The sequence below is a fragment of the Bos indicus x Bos taurus genome, chromosome 9 (genome assembly GCF_003369695.1).
Source record: "Bos indicus x Bos taurus breed Angus x Brahman F1 hybrid chromosome 9, Bos_hybrid_MaternalHap_v2.0, whole genome shotgun sequence".
NCBI classification, from domain to species: Eukaryota; Metazoa; Chordata; class Mammalia; order Artiodactyla; family Bovidae; genus Bos; species Bos indicus x Bos taurus.
Window position 1 is genome coordinate 32,117,419 of NC_040084.1, and position 15,241 is coordinate 32,132,659.

Sequence of the window (15,241 nt, forward strand, 5' to 3'; positions counted from 1 at the left end):
CATTTGGATTTGTTTGTTGTACAGTGGTCTATCACAGTTGTTGTGCTGCCTAACAAATGGTAGTAGATCAGTAAATACTTGACATATTTAGTAGCCATATTTTTTGAATCTGTCTCCTGAGGTAAAAGAAATAAAAGCAAAAATAAACAAACAGGATTTTGCACAGCAAGGAAAACTATTGACAAAAAGAAAAAACAACTTACTGAATGAGAGCAAATATTTGCAAATGATATGACAGATAAGGGGTTAATATCCAAAATATATAATCAGCTCATAGAACTCAATATAGAAAAACGGCCCAGTCAAAAAATGAGCAGAATGGGCTTCTCAGTGGCTCAGTGGTAAAGAATCCACCAGCAGTGCAGGAGATGGTAGGAGGCATGGGTTCAGTCTTTGGGTCGGAAAGATGCCCTGGAAGAGGGGATGGCAACCCACTGCAGTATCTTTGCCTGGAGAATCCCATGGACAGGGGAGACTGGTGAGCTACAGTCCATGAGGTCCTAGAGTCAGACACAACTGAACCGAGTGAGCATACACACACGGCATGCAATAAAATATACTGAGTATATATAGAAAAAAATTAAGTAAATAGATCAAAACAAAATGAGCAGAAGACCTAGACAGCCATCCACATGTATTCTTTGGAAAAAGGTCTAACAGGCACCTGAAAAGATGCTCAACATTGCTAATTATTAGAGAATGCTAGTCAAAAACAACAAGATACCACTCCTTACCTGGCAGAATGGTTACTATGAAAAAGTCTATAAATAACAAATGTTGGCCAGGATGTAGAGAAAAGGGAATCCTTGTACACTGTTGGTGGAAGGACATTGGTGCAGTCAGTGTAGAGAACAGCATGGAGGTTCATCAAAAAACTAAAAATAGAACTACTATGATTCAGCAATTCCACTCTTGGGACGACTGAAGTGACTTAGCAGCAGCAGTAGCAGAATAAGTAAGAAAATATGGATGGATTTGTGCAGTCTCACATTTAAACACATTTTATTGACATGCCTTTAAGGACCCCATAGACGGCAGCCCACCAGGCTTCCCCGTCCCTGGGATTCTCCAGGCAAGAACACTGGAGTGGGTTGCCATTTCCTTCTCCAATGCATGAAAGTGAAAAGTGAAAGGGAAGTCACTCAGTCATGTCCGACTCTTCGCGACCCCATAGACTGCAGCCTAGCAGGCTCCTCCGTCCATGGGATTTTCCAGGCAAGAGTGCTGGAGTCGGGTGCCATAGCCTTCTCTGACTATTTTGTATACCTGAAGCTAATATATTGCTGGAAATCCACTGTATGTCAATAAAATATAAAAATTAAAAAGCTTTAAAATAGAATTTATAGGGTTTGGTGTGGTGAGTGGGAGAAAGTGACTCAGGTGTCTGCTTGGGTGTTTGGGACAGGTAATGATGCCACTGTTGCAAGACAGGAATTACGGGGAAAACACACATTGAACGGCAAGACATTGAGTTGTTCAGATGTACTGACTTTGAGGTGATTGTAAGATATCTCTGTTGGAACTTAATTTAGGGTGTGGATTTGGAGCTAAAGATCAGGCAGTTCTTGAAGCCATTTAAGAAGAGTTCACACAAGGATAGCTGAAGAGAAGATTGCTGGTAACAAGTGGAGTACCAATATTGAATTAACGGAGCCAGGGAACAAAACTGAAAAGGAGGTATCAAAGCATGAGAATAAGGATGAATGGATATTAGAAAACCACGAAAGCAAATACTTAAAGAGGGTTGGAAGTGCCTCACAGTGTCACACAGTGATTAGAGGCAGACTGTGAGGCCTGAAAAGGTCATTCAGTCAAGAGTGCTCTGAGGACTTTTCTGTCATGTCAGAACAGTGGGATAGAAGCTAGAGTTAACAGGTTTAATCTGAATCATAGTGGATGACAGTACTTTTTTAAGACTACATATCAATGGAAGAGAAGAGGAAAATAAAGTTAGATGCCTTCTTCAACCTGGTACCAAAAAAATCCCAGATGGGCTAAGCATTGAAATGTAATATTAAATCATGAATATAAATAAAATATGAAAATACCAGGGACAAAAATAAAAGGACAGAGAAGGCCTTTTGAAATACCATGTCAGTGTCATGTATACCTGTGGCGGATTCATTTTGATATTTGGCAAAACTAATACAATTATGTAAAGTTTAAAAATAAAATAAAATTTAAAAAAAAAATGGAAAAAAAAATTAAAAAAAATAAATAAAAACAAAATATTTGTAGTTAAAACTAAAACTTCTGTATATCAAATTGTGTGTGCATGCTCAGTCGCATCCTACTCTTTGCGACCCTATGGAGTGCGACCCACCGGGCTCCTCTGCCCATGGGATTTCCCAGGCAAGAATACTGAGTGGGTTTCGGTTTCCTTCTCCAGGGGTCTTCCCAACCCAAGGACTGAACTTGTGTCTCCTGCATCTCCTGCATTGCAGGTGGATTCTTTACTGTGGAGCCACCAACAAAACTAGGAGAGAGGAAAAACTGGAAGGGTGGAGTAAATGATTGGCAAACTATATGAGTAACAGAATTTAAGTCTTTAACAGCAGAAGAATATTTACAAAACAGTAAGAAAAATGCAGTGTAGTTTTTTTAAAATGGGCTAAAGAAAATGCATGGAAAACAATTTTAATATCACTATCATTTGAAAACTGGAAATGAAATCAGTAAGATGTCATTTCATTACCATAAAATAAACAATGATTAAGAAAAACATAAGACCATGCAGCATTGATAAGGGTAAAGAAATAAACACCAAAAGCTGCTGATGGGAATATAAAATGATTTTCCTGGAAAGGAATTTAGCAGCATGTGTAAAAGCCATAAAGAGGAGAATATACATTCCAGTGTATTGAAGCTAAGGAAATGCTTAAAGATTATTGACAAAATTTACAGTAGAAATTCAGCAAAAATTACAGAATGGTGGTAAGTGATTAACAGGAGTTTGCTACAAAAATAAACTGAGGAAAGCTCCCACAAAGGCCCTGAGACATGAGCAGTTTCTAGGAATTGGAGGGATGTCAGTATTATAGATGAAATACAAAAGTAACTATAGTATAATAATACTTATTTAGTTCTTACTATGACCCATGCATTGTTTCAGTACATTCTCTCCTTTATACACTTAAGTCTCAAAATAATCCCATGCAGTAAATACTAGTTACTAAATCACAAAAAGTTACGTGACTTGCCCAAGTCACATGGTAATTGGGTAAAGCCAGAATTGCAGTCCTAGCAGTGAAATTTCAGAACTCAATTAATGCTTAACCACAGTGCCTCTCTTCCCCCCAATGAATATAAAAGCCGTGGAGGAATGTTGCCAAACCAAGACCAGGGAGTTAGGCAGGAGCTATGCCGAGGTGCCTTGTAAGCCCCTTGAAAGATTTTAGAAGTTATCCTGAAGGAAACAGAAAGCATTTGGAAGATGCTGGGTACAAATATGTGGACGGTTGCATGGGGGTAGAGCTGACACTCATATTCGTATTTGTAATTTTATTGTATTTTATTATTATTTTTTTGAAGTGTGTATCTTTCTTTTTTTATTTTTTAATTTTTATTTTTTTATTTGTAATTTTAATAAGTTGAATCTGAAATATTCATAAAGAATGGATTAGAGAGAAGAATAAGTGTGGGTAGATATTCCAGGGAGGAGGCTTCTATCACTGTAATTCCTTCGGTGTGCACATTGACAAGAAGAATCTGAGTATTGATCTCTGTTACACGTGACAGAAATCCCAGCTCAAACTGGCCTAAGGAAATTTCTTGAGTCATGTGGCTGAAAAGTCCCAGGAGAATGTTAGCATCAGTCACGACCAGATTGGGAACGCAACTTGTTGACACTGGAGCTCAGTTTCTCTTTTTCTGTTGAGTTGGGTTTTCTCTGTTTGTGTGGTAATTCTTCAGTAATGCATCCTCTTAGGTATGTGTGCAACTGGAAATGGCCTTTTTTAGGAGCTCCTTTAAAAGTCCTGAGGTCTCTTTAATCATGTGCCTGCCCCTGACCAGTCCCCATGGTCAACAGAATGAGATGACCTTATTTGTGTATGCTTTAGTGAATGTTTCAGTTTTGGAGTTGGGTTGAAGCCCTGCTGAGACCTCCTGGCCCCTTAGGGAGGATAGATTCCCCTAGTGACAAAAGGAGGTTCTGATAATGAAGGGCAACAGATGTGTTCCGTACATAACCAGTTTTATTATATTTGGAAAACGAACTTTAATCAGTTATGTTCTTTGAAAGCTTGCTTATTGTACAGAATTTTAAAGTTTTTTCCTATTTAAACATATTCATTCTGTCTATAATTAGATTCTTATTTCTTGAACACTCTTTAATTCCTTGTGTAACTACATGAATACTGTTATTTACAAGTTTTTTTTTTTTTATGTATTCCTTCTGTGTATATAACCCTTATTTATCTGAAAACTTTCTGGATTATGGAAGAAAATTATTCTTCTCGTTGATAGCTTTAATTGTCCCTTCCTTATTGATTGGTACCTAATATTTGTATGTTGCTTTCTAGTTAAAAAATCTTTTCCCACGTATTCTAGAATTTAATTATTATAATAACTCTATAAGGTAGGTGTTTATACTGCTATTTTGTATTGACAGACCCAGAACTTGAAACTAGATTTTTTGCTAAGTTCAGTACTCTTTAACTCTGTTAATAGTCACTTTTCTTACATTCATTCATTCACTGCTGCAGAACACTTTCATGGCAAGCCAGATCAATACAAAAAGTAGAGAAGAAACAAACTATATAGACTAGGGAAACGTGACATAAATACAATGACAGAAAAATTTTAAAACACTATATATGAATGTTATGTACAAATATGCTAGTAAATTTTATTTTATTATTTTTTTTCCATTTTATTTTATTTTTTTAATTTTATTTTTAAACTTTACAATATTGTATTAGTTTTGCCAAATATAATATGCTGGTAAATTTTTAAATTTAGGGAAAACTGATGTCTTTGTATGAAAATTTAAATTTCTAAAATGACTCAAAGTAGTTAAACAGCCTGGCCAGACCACCTATATAGCCGTGAAAGAAACTGATCAGTCCCACATATACTAAAGAGGTACTAGATCCAGAGGATTTTAGTGAATGACTTTTACTAAATCTTCAAAAAGCAAGTAAATCTTAGGTATGAAAATATTTCAGAGCCCAGAAAAACTGAAAGCGCCCAGCTCATTTTATGAGGTTGGCATTCCTTTAAAGATACTAACAAGATAAAGTGCTCCCATCACCACAATTGCTCAGCATGAACATACATCTGCATGGAAAGGAGACAGGAAGTTGGGGACAGGGAATTTCAGGTTAGAGAGGGGTTGAAGGATTTCCAGTTTTCTTTGTAATGTATGTATTTACAGTGAGAAATATTCAGGTATTATTTTTAAATTACCAGTTGTCATTTCTGTAGGGTTTTGATAGGCTTGACTGTTTTATATAAATGAGATGTTTTTGTCATAGCCTTTTCCTGTGAAGTAATTTAAAGTATTTTCATTTATTGATTTTAGTTCTCATCACTTGCGGGTATGAATCTGCTTAATTAACACATTGTCTATTAGCTAATTTCAAGAGTGTATAAATTTAACTCAACAATTTCATGACACAGTTTTTTTTTTTTTTATGGAAACACAGAAATCACAGCATACGCTAATTTAAGCTTCATTATCAGTTTATCAATATTGATCAAAATCTGTCACTTTTATAAATAGATGGAGAACAGGGCTCAAATGAAATATGTGATTCCGTTTTAAAGAGCAATTTTTAAAATATTTGTATTTAAAAAAATATTTTCCCCCTCAGTCTTGGGCATAATCTTTATCTTACTTCAATTCTTTGTTATAGGTATTTGATTATATGATATAAGCAGGAATTCCCAGGAGCTTGAGGTATCCATTTATTTACATGGTTGCCATGACAAAGGGAAATCACAAATATAGAGGTCTTTTCAAAAAACAACAGATGAAGACTGTCATGATTGAGTGCTTCTTCCAAATTCATCAAGAAAGATCCATCAGTAAAATTACATCTAAAGAAAAGTCTTTAAGAAACGTGACTGTTTGCTAGTCAATTACACTGGGATGTATTGAAAGTACTGTATTTACTTGCAGATTGGCCGCCTCCAAGAAATGGTAAGCAAAAGCGAACAAGGTCTTGGCTCTGCCGAAGGACTCATTGCCAGCCTTCAGGACTCCCAGGAAAGACTTCAGAATGAGCTTGATCTGACTAAAGGGAGGCTGAAGGAGACCAAGGATGCTCTGTTAAATGTTGAGGTAATGTCTTTATCCTACTATAATCTAAATATCAGCGAGGTAAAAGTATGATTTAGTTACTTTGCTTAAAGTTTATTTTAAACATCACATTATATATAGTGTATTCGTTTCCTAGGGCTGACATAGCTAAGTTAGACTATAAACATGGTGGCTTAAAACAACAGGAATTTATTCTCTCACGGTTCTGAAGGTTGAACGTTCAAAATCAAGGTGTTCCCAGGGCCATTCTCCCTTTTAGACCTCTAAGGGAGGATCTTTCTTGCCTTTTCCAGCTCCTGGTAGTCAGGTGTTCCTTGGCTGGTGGCAGCACAACTTCAGTCTTCTCTGTATTCTCATGGCATCCTTCCTGTGTCCTTATATCTTGTAAGGATACCTGTTGTATTGGACGAAGGGCATCGCCGACTCCAGCCTGACTCCATCTTACCTAATTATATCTTCACTGACCCTATTTCCAAATAACATCAGATTCTGAGGAACTGGGGTGCTAGGACTTCCACATATCTCTTTGGAAACACAATTCAACCCATAATAATATTCAACCCATAATATTAATAGTATGCACAGTTCTCTTAACTGTTAAGAATTTGAACTCTGGTCTATAGCAACTAAGTGATTCCCCATGACCTACAGATATTGGGAAAGGTTTGTCTTTTCCCTTCAAGTCTCATGAAGCAGAGCAAATATTTAGACTGCCTTAGAAGATAGAGAAATGAACCATACAACTAGGAGGTCAGTAGCTAGAGATTTCTTACTTTGAGTAATTCTATTCCATTCAACATTGTCTTTGGTGGAAAAAATAATTCCTCTAAGCAGAGTACTTAGTGAAAATGACAGTTGGCTAAGATTGCTAAATTCAGGTTTCACCATTTACTGCTTACTAACCAGGTCAACCGGAGAAAGCGATGGCACCCCACTCTAGTACTCTTGCCTGGAAAATCCCATGGATGGAGGAGCCTGGTGGGCTACAGTCCATGGGGTCGCTAAGAGTCGGACACGACTGAGTGACTTCACTTTCACTTTTCACTTGCATGCATTGGAGAAGGAAATGGCAACCCACTCCAGTGTTCTTGCCTGGAGAATCCCAGGGACGGGGGAGCCTGGTGGGCTGCCATCTGTGGGGTCGCACAGAGTCAGACACGACTGAAGCAACTTAGCAGCAGCAGCAGCAGCAGCAGCCAGGTCAACAATTTCAGCACTGACTTCCTGCTTTCCCATAAATCTGGATATGCTCCTCAACAATGCCACAGCAAGTGGGTGATCCAGAAAGGGTCACTGTGATAACCAGCATCTCTTCCTTTTCTGTTGTGCCCTGAGAGCGGGTGCACTGCTGGCAGGGGTCAGTGGTTGCCAGTGTTGTCCAGACAGGTCACGTCCAGCCCCACACTCCAGAAAACCACTTGATTTATGCTCCTCTACGGAGATGTCACATATTTCATAGTCTATTACTGTAACATAAACCAATGGACCACTGGTTTGAAGTTACATGATAAAAATAGAAGCCTAAACTTCTCATGATTATTTTAATCAGGTCAGTGAGGTACAGTTATAATGCCTAAACTTTGAATAGATAGCATACTTTTGATATGAATGGGAATGAATTTTAATAATATATTTGCCTATGTAGTGTGTGTTCAGGTAAAGATAATTGAATTCTTAGATACCTATGATATGGAAAGCTTAGGTTATTAATTTAATGCTGATTTTAAGCTTTTAAAAATAACTTGTCAATGTATGAGCCTTAATAAAATATGTCTTGCACTAGGACATTTAAAAGATAAAATGGGTACCATCATTTTATTGTCAGAAAATTGCAAATAATTGTTATAGATAGCGCTATAGATTATTGTGCTGTAAGAATTTAAAAGTTATACTGCAAGTGCTCTCCTTACTTGACATAAGCAGCAGTGACTTTGAAGACTAGTCTTTATTGATAGCTTTTATTCTTCAGAGTAAGCTAGAGCAAGAGAGGCGACAGCATGAAGAAACACTGGCTGCCATGAAAGAAGAGGAGAAACTACAAGTGGACAGAATGGCCCATGACTTAGAGATGAAATGGACTGAAAACCTTAGGTACATGCTTTACTCTCTAATGTCATCTTACTATACACATATGCAAAAAGAAATGGTTTTCTATTTCTATGGCTTACATTGTCTCATTGTTAAAGATGTAGTAGCAGCCTTTTTTAAAAAAGATCTGTTTATTTGGGTGTGCTGGGTCTTAGCTGCAGCAGGTGAACTCTTAAATGTGGCATGTGGGATCCAGTTCCCTGACCAGGGATCGAACCCAGGCCCTATGTATCAGGAGCACAGAGTCTTAGCCACTGGACCACCAGGGAAGTCCATAGTAGCAGCATTTTAAATTAATTTTTCCCATGGTTAAATGCAGAGAAATTGGAGTTCTGTTTTTCTGCTTAAATACAGATAATTTTTTATTTCATTGCCTTCACTATAAGTGAAGTGAGTCACTAAGTTGTGTCCCACTCTTTGCGACTCCATGGACTACAGCCCACCAGGCTCCTCTGTCCATGGGATTCTCCAGGCAAGAATACTGGAGTGGGTTGCCATTTCCTTCTCCTGACTATAATATAGGTGGAGAACTAATCTGAAGTCAGAGGACTTATTGTTCTAGAACTTATTCTACCTTTGGTAATTTGATTAATCAGTGATCTTGGTAAGTTACCAGTTTACCTTATGGCCCTTAACTTATTGATAACATAAGTACCTCTTACTCTGAGCCAGCTTTTGAGGCAGAATAGTTAAATGCTTAGAAAACCTGCGAACAAACTATACTGTAGTTATTGAGAGGAAAAATTCTCTTTACAAATTAAACACATTTATTCTGTTTTAGACAGGAGTGTTCCAAACTTCGTGAAGAGTTAAGGCTTCAACATGAAGAGGATAAAAAGTCAGCAATGTCTCAACTTTTGCAGTTAAAAGAGCGAGAGAAAAATGCAGCCAGGGATTCATGGCAGAAGAAAGTAGAAGATCTCTTAAACCAGGTAATTATAGTCTGTGGATTAGGGAAGATCATTTTCCTTGACATTTACTAGCTAAAGAGGTATAAAACATTATGTATTAATTCACTGTATTTTGTTATTTTTTATAGGACTAACTTAAATTTTTTAGATTGTATGAAATCAAGGAAATGTTCTTAAACTTAGGAAATAGTGTGCTTAATAATTATATATACAGTCCTAAATATTGAGAAGCACTTACAGTTGTTTGGTTTAATATTTGAACTGAACAAATTAAGGGTTTTAAATGGAAAAGTTTTAGTTTGAAAGTATAACATTTTTTTCCAAGCCATTAGATAGCATTTAGGCAATGGAGGGTAAAATTTATTAAAAGTTATCCCGATTTCCTAAAACCACTTACTAGAAGTGAGCAATTTTCTTCTTTCTCACCAGCAGGAAGTTGCATGCTATGCTTCAAAATGACATAAATGTAAGGTGTGGTTTTTCTAAATCTATCTTCTTATGTCAGGCTCGCTTATTTCCAGAGCACCTATAATTAAGCGAATTTGCACATTTTCACTCATTTACACAACTTCTAAATTTATGAATTCTTAACAGTCTCCTGCAAAGCCAATAATTAAATAGGACTGACTGCATGAGTCACCAGTTGATAAGCAAGTGCAGAACTTGACAAGAAGCAGCTCAGCAATTTAGTGCCAGAAATCCACTATTATCTTTCTATTTGTGATCACGATGAATTTCAAAATAAACAGGATAGGCTTTTTTGTAGGATTATTTATTATATAGGTACATACATGCAGTATCTTTCTAGAGTACTTTGAGCCTGCCCATTTGTGACTGGTATTTCATAGTAATTTACAATGTTACTCTGGAAAGGGAGTATACCTCCAGGAATATTTATGAGCTTTTGTGAATAAATTTGAAACCTTTGAAACTCACACAAAAATAAGAAAACAACTCTCACTAACAGCTGGTCCCCATGTTAGCATTGCTTATTAGTTACCTTCTCTGTAGTTATTTTACATCCCTCCTTAGGGATCTAGAAGGACATGTTTTACTGGGTAGAGTGGTAATACTCCTGTATGATGTTCTGTACCTAGGAAGGTTTAATTATACCACATAATTCAATTTACAGTAAAAAAGAAAAACATCCTTAAAAGTCTGCCTTGTTTTTCAATCAATCAGGATCTATTGAGCTAGACATTTTCTAGCTGGATTTGGCACTGTAAAGAGGGCACACCACCTCTCCCACCTGTTTTCTATCAAGTTATTTTATTCATTGTCCATTTACTCAGATTTCCTCCATGCCTCTCTGATATTCTGGTATCCGTGTCATGTCTTTTTTTTTTTTTTGGACATCTAGTCTACATTGTTCGTTCCCAAGGGGATATAATGCTTTGCATCTGGTTCTAGTTCTATGTATTATAATATATTTTATTACATGTGGCTGCAATGTTTGCCAACTTTACAGAAAAAAATTTTAAATCCGTTTTCAAAGCAGATTAACCATAAATATCAAGGTAACCAAGAATTAATTGCCTCCAAAGGTGAAGCTGTTCTGTACTGCTTCAGGCCATGAGACCATTTCCAAAATTACAACATCTTCCTTTTTCCCGCTTCTAAAATGTGTAGGGCACACACATTACCGTAGATAAGCTGGCAAATAGCTGTTACATTCAGGATTGTCTACCTGAAGGAAGTTAAGAGAAAACTAAACAAAGGATTTCACACTAAAGTAGAAGTCAGTATTATATTAGAGGGTTCAGTCTTTGTAGATATATGAGATGGGACATATTCTAGCAGGACCAGCAGTCTTTTTTATGGAACTTTGTTTTGGACAGAAGACCCTTCCTGGCCCTTTGGATCTTGTTCTGCAGATTATTTTGGATGGTTTCCTAGAGGCTGTGCTCTGCCGCCTGCTCCACCGTTCTCCGGTTACCTGACTGCTGCTCATGCCTGCTCCTCAAAGCTACCTCCCCTGCCCGCTCCCTCCAGCGCTTTCACTCTGGCACCGCGGTACTGCCTGCACCCTTCCACACTTGGGGAAAACAGACCTGGCTTGAGCTTTGTGAAATTAAGGGAGTACAAAGTGGCAGACAGAACAGGAAACAGTTAGGGCCTGGGCAGAAGCATCTGTTACGAAAGGGTGTCAGAGGATCTGTATTTTCATGTATTTAAATCATTTCTGAGTAAGCTGAACACAAGTCTAATTTTTGTGCCTTAGCTTACATGTATTTCATCCTGCTTAGACCAAAGAAGTAAAAGAATTTGTCTTTCACATGGGTTTAATTTAAACTCACCCTCATGGCCTATATATCAGAAAAAATGGGCATAGACAAGTATGAGAATTTTATTTTTCTTTAGTTTGATGTTTTTTATTTTATGAAAATTTCCAGAAGCTTTTATTTTCATTCTGTGCTCCAGTCAGAGCCTAACTTTATATCTTTTAGTCTTCTGTTATTATTTCATTGTGTTCTATTTTTTCTATTCAATGATTATACTTTAGTCCAAAACTAATTTTGCTTCCTGGGCTAATGGGTGTGCACATTTGAATTCCTTTAAAGTAGAAGAAATACAGTCTTATTTTTCTTTAGTTGAAAAATGATTATATAGATTCCTCATTGATCATATTTTCTATTTGTGAGCCTAAACTGTCCTCATTTATTTTTCTATTTCACCTTTTTCAAGGAAGATTTTATTTTGGAATAATAAGGAAGTATGACTTTGTATTCCAGCGCCCCCATTCAGATCAGTGAACTCAGAAATTTGAGAGACACATGGATCATTCAGACATAGAATTATGGAATTCTCTTGTTTAGGTCTGACTCTCCATTTTGAACTCTGAGGCCCCAAGGTCATTCAGCTGGTTGTAGCAATGCATATGACAGAGTTTTTACCCTCCACATATTTACAGTCTAATAGGGGAAAGACTTGTGTACAGACACCTCAGTAAAAGTCACTCTGCTGTAAGTGACTTTATAAATGGTCTGGACTGTTAGTACTGTGGAAGCAGTGGTGTTGGGGTGCCGCCAGCTCACCGAGCTGGTTTGCCAGTACCTTCTCTACTCCACATTCAGGGTCATCAGGGTCATCATGGCTTGCAGTCATCCATGGCGAGAGTGTTTACATCCTAGGTATAACAAATGCTACAGATGAGGGCTTCATTTTTCAGAGAGCTGTTAAAACATTTATCAGCATACTACTGGGTAGGAGTACTGAGTTAGAGAAAAGTAATACAGCCAATGTGATTGGGTAGGATTTCACTGAGGAGGTCAGCTGTAGTGTGGCTTTTGAATAAGGTGAAGGGGGAACACAAATATTTTTACTCATTTATCAGACATTTATACTCAATGTATACTCAATATATTATCAGACAAAATATACTCAAATTTCCCAGACACTGTAAGGAATACTGACAAATAACAGGACAGTTGGGGAGGGAGATCATTGTGAAAAACTTTGACTTACTCAATAAGCCATGAGATTCTCTCAAAGGTTTGTGGATAGCAGAGTAACATGCTGAATTTTTTTTTTTATTTTAAAGAAAGCTTAATATTGAAGTGAGGACTAAATGGAGACATCTCACTATAAATAACTAAATTAAAATGTGTGAAACAGAGCTCTTGAATACATACCATGCATCCCTCCATCACCATAGCCTAAGCCGCACTGCTCCTGCTAGACACTGTGGTTCCTTACTGCCTAGCCATCTAAGCAGTAAGGAATGACTGCTTCCTCTCTCACATGCTGTGCAGCCAACCACCAGCGTTTTCTACTGTTCTGCCTTCCAGGTACATCCAGATCTGCTCATGTCTTACCACTTCCTCCGCTACCCTTCTGCGCCGCACCTGGAACCTATATTTGGTTTCGTTGCTTCTTCTCTTATCTACCTACAAATTGTTTTCCATCCAACCAAAGTGGTACTTTTAAAATATTAATTGGATGATGGTACTGTAATTTCCAAATCCACCAGTGGCTTCCCATTACCTTCTTAGAGTGCACTCCACACTCTTACTGTGGCCTGCAGGAGCCTCATGATTTGGCCTCTGTCTGCATGTCATCTGCTGCCACTGTCTCCCTTCTTTTTTTACAGCCATACTGGACTCCTTGGAGTGGAGTTTCTGGACCACACGCACCAAGCTTAGTCCATCTCAGGGCCTCTGCATCTTCCAATGCTTATGGAATTCACCTTCCCCAGATCTACATGGCTTGTTCCTCAATTTGTTCAATTCTCTGCTCAAATCTTTTTTTCAAAAAAATAGTTATTTTTGACTCTGCTGGGTCTTCATTTCCAAGCAGGCTTTTCTCTAGTTGAGGTGAGCAGGGGCTACTCTGTCGCAGCGCACAGGCTCCTCATTGCAGTGGCTTCTCTCGTTGCAGAGCTCAAGCTCTAGGGTTCATGAACTCAGTAGTTGCAGTTCCCAGGCTCTAGAGCACAGGCTCTGTAGTTGTGGTTCATGGTCTTAGTTGTTCCATGGTATTTGGGATCTTCCTGGACCAGGGATCTAACTCGTGTCTCTTGAATTGGCTGGTTGTTTCTTTACCCTTGAGCCTCCAGGGAAGCCCTATGCACAGATCTTAATCTTCAAAAAAGATCTTCCTTGACCACTTCCCCTAAAATAGCCTCCCTTTGTCACTCTTTTATTCTGCCTTGTATTTCTTCGAAACATTTGTTACCATATAGCAGCATATTGATTCTCTTTCCTGTTAGAATGTAGTTCCGTGAGTGCTGGTTCTTTACCTGTGTTGCTCATGCTGCATCCCAGCAGCTTAAGCTGTGCCTGGCATATAGTCAGCTCTCAGGTGTTGCTGAATAAAGAAAACCTGAGGCAGGGCATCCAAAGAGGAGGTTGTCAATTATATGAAATACAAATAATTCCACCCAAATAGGACCTGAATTAAGTTTATTTCACTGAGAATTACAAGAGAAATCATAAAGGAACAAATTTGATGGAATACTTTGGTAAAGGAGAAGGACATGTTAAAGCTGGCCCAGGATTTGAAACAAAGATAATGGAAAGAATATGATCATCTGAGACAGGAAGGTCATGACAGACTACTTCACTGAAAGGGGATGAGGTGGTGAGTTTGATTTTAGACTTATTGATTCTACAATCACAGGATACTTGGGCATTTTTCACGCTCAATAGGAAAGACCAATGACATGAATAAGAAATGGAGCATCAAAATCAATACTGTTGATCAAGAGTGACAGAAAAGCCAGTTTAAGGCCATTGCAGAATGCTTTCTGATTGCTAGATGAGTGTTGTCTAATATGGTAGCAACAGGCCACCTATGACTGCTGAGTACTTGAAGTGAGCTTCATCCAATTTGAGATGTCAATGTAAAATATATACTGGGTTTTTAAAATTTAATATAAAAAAAGAATATGGAATGTCTCACTAGTACTTTTTATTTAGTTGCATGTTGAGATGCTAGTACTTGGGATATATTGGGTTAAATATATGCCTAAAAATAATTTTACCTTTTTTAATATGGCTATTAAAATATTAAAGTGACACATGGGTCTCAATTATAACTCTTGTTAGCACTGGTCTAGACTATTTGAAACACAAAATTTTGAATCAGTTTGGTTCTGTAAGCTCAGTACTTGTTCTGCTGGCTCTTAAGTTTTGTTAGGAAGAAAGAAATTCTCTCTTTAGAAATTGTACTTCTGTCTTTTGAAAAGAGATTATATTTTAATCAGTTTTCTGCCCATGTTAAATGAGTAACAATACTACCTTTTAATAGAAGAATGGCTGCAAGCAGATACTGAGGTAGAGGGGATAGAAAAGGACCCAGAGTTAGCACCTCTTCTCAGCTAACTTAGACCACGACCTTGACAGAAGCCCTAAGCAGTGACAGGAGACAAGTGAAGCTGACCTTGAAGGTTCAGAATCCTCTCCTGAGAAATTAGGAGACCAGGGAACTGTGTGAAAGAAACCTCAGGGACACAGCCTGGACCCTGGGGAAAGAGAAC

At 37.7% G+C, this 15,241-nt stretch overlaps 1 protein-coding gene across 13 annotated transcripts in view; it reads left to right on the forward strand.

The window, feature by feature from the left end:
• FAM184A (family with sequence similarity 184 member A) overlaps window positions 1-15,241 on the forward strand; it is a 123,993-nt gene that overhangs the window by 67,462 nt on the left and 41,290 nt on the right. For all 13 annotated transcript variants that reach the window (XR_003512564.1, XR_003512565.1, XM_027551107.1 and 10 more), the window contains exons 7-9: window positions 6,125-6,286; window positions 8,235-8,356; window positions 9,135-9,285. Coding sequence is in view for 11 of the 13 variants with exons in the window: in XM_027551107.1 (XP_027406908.1) it covers window positions 6,125-6,286; window positions 8,235-8,356; window positions 9,135-9,285 (435 nt within the window). In the remaining 2 variants the exon portion in view is untranslated. The remainder of the gene's footprint in view (window positions 1-6,124; window positions 6,287-8,234; window positions 8,357-9,134; window positions 9,286-15,241) is intronic.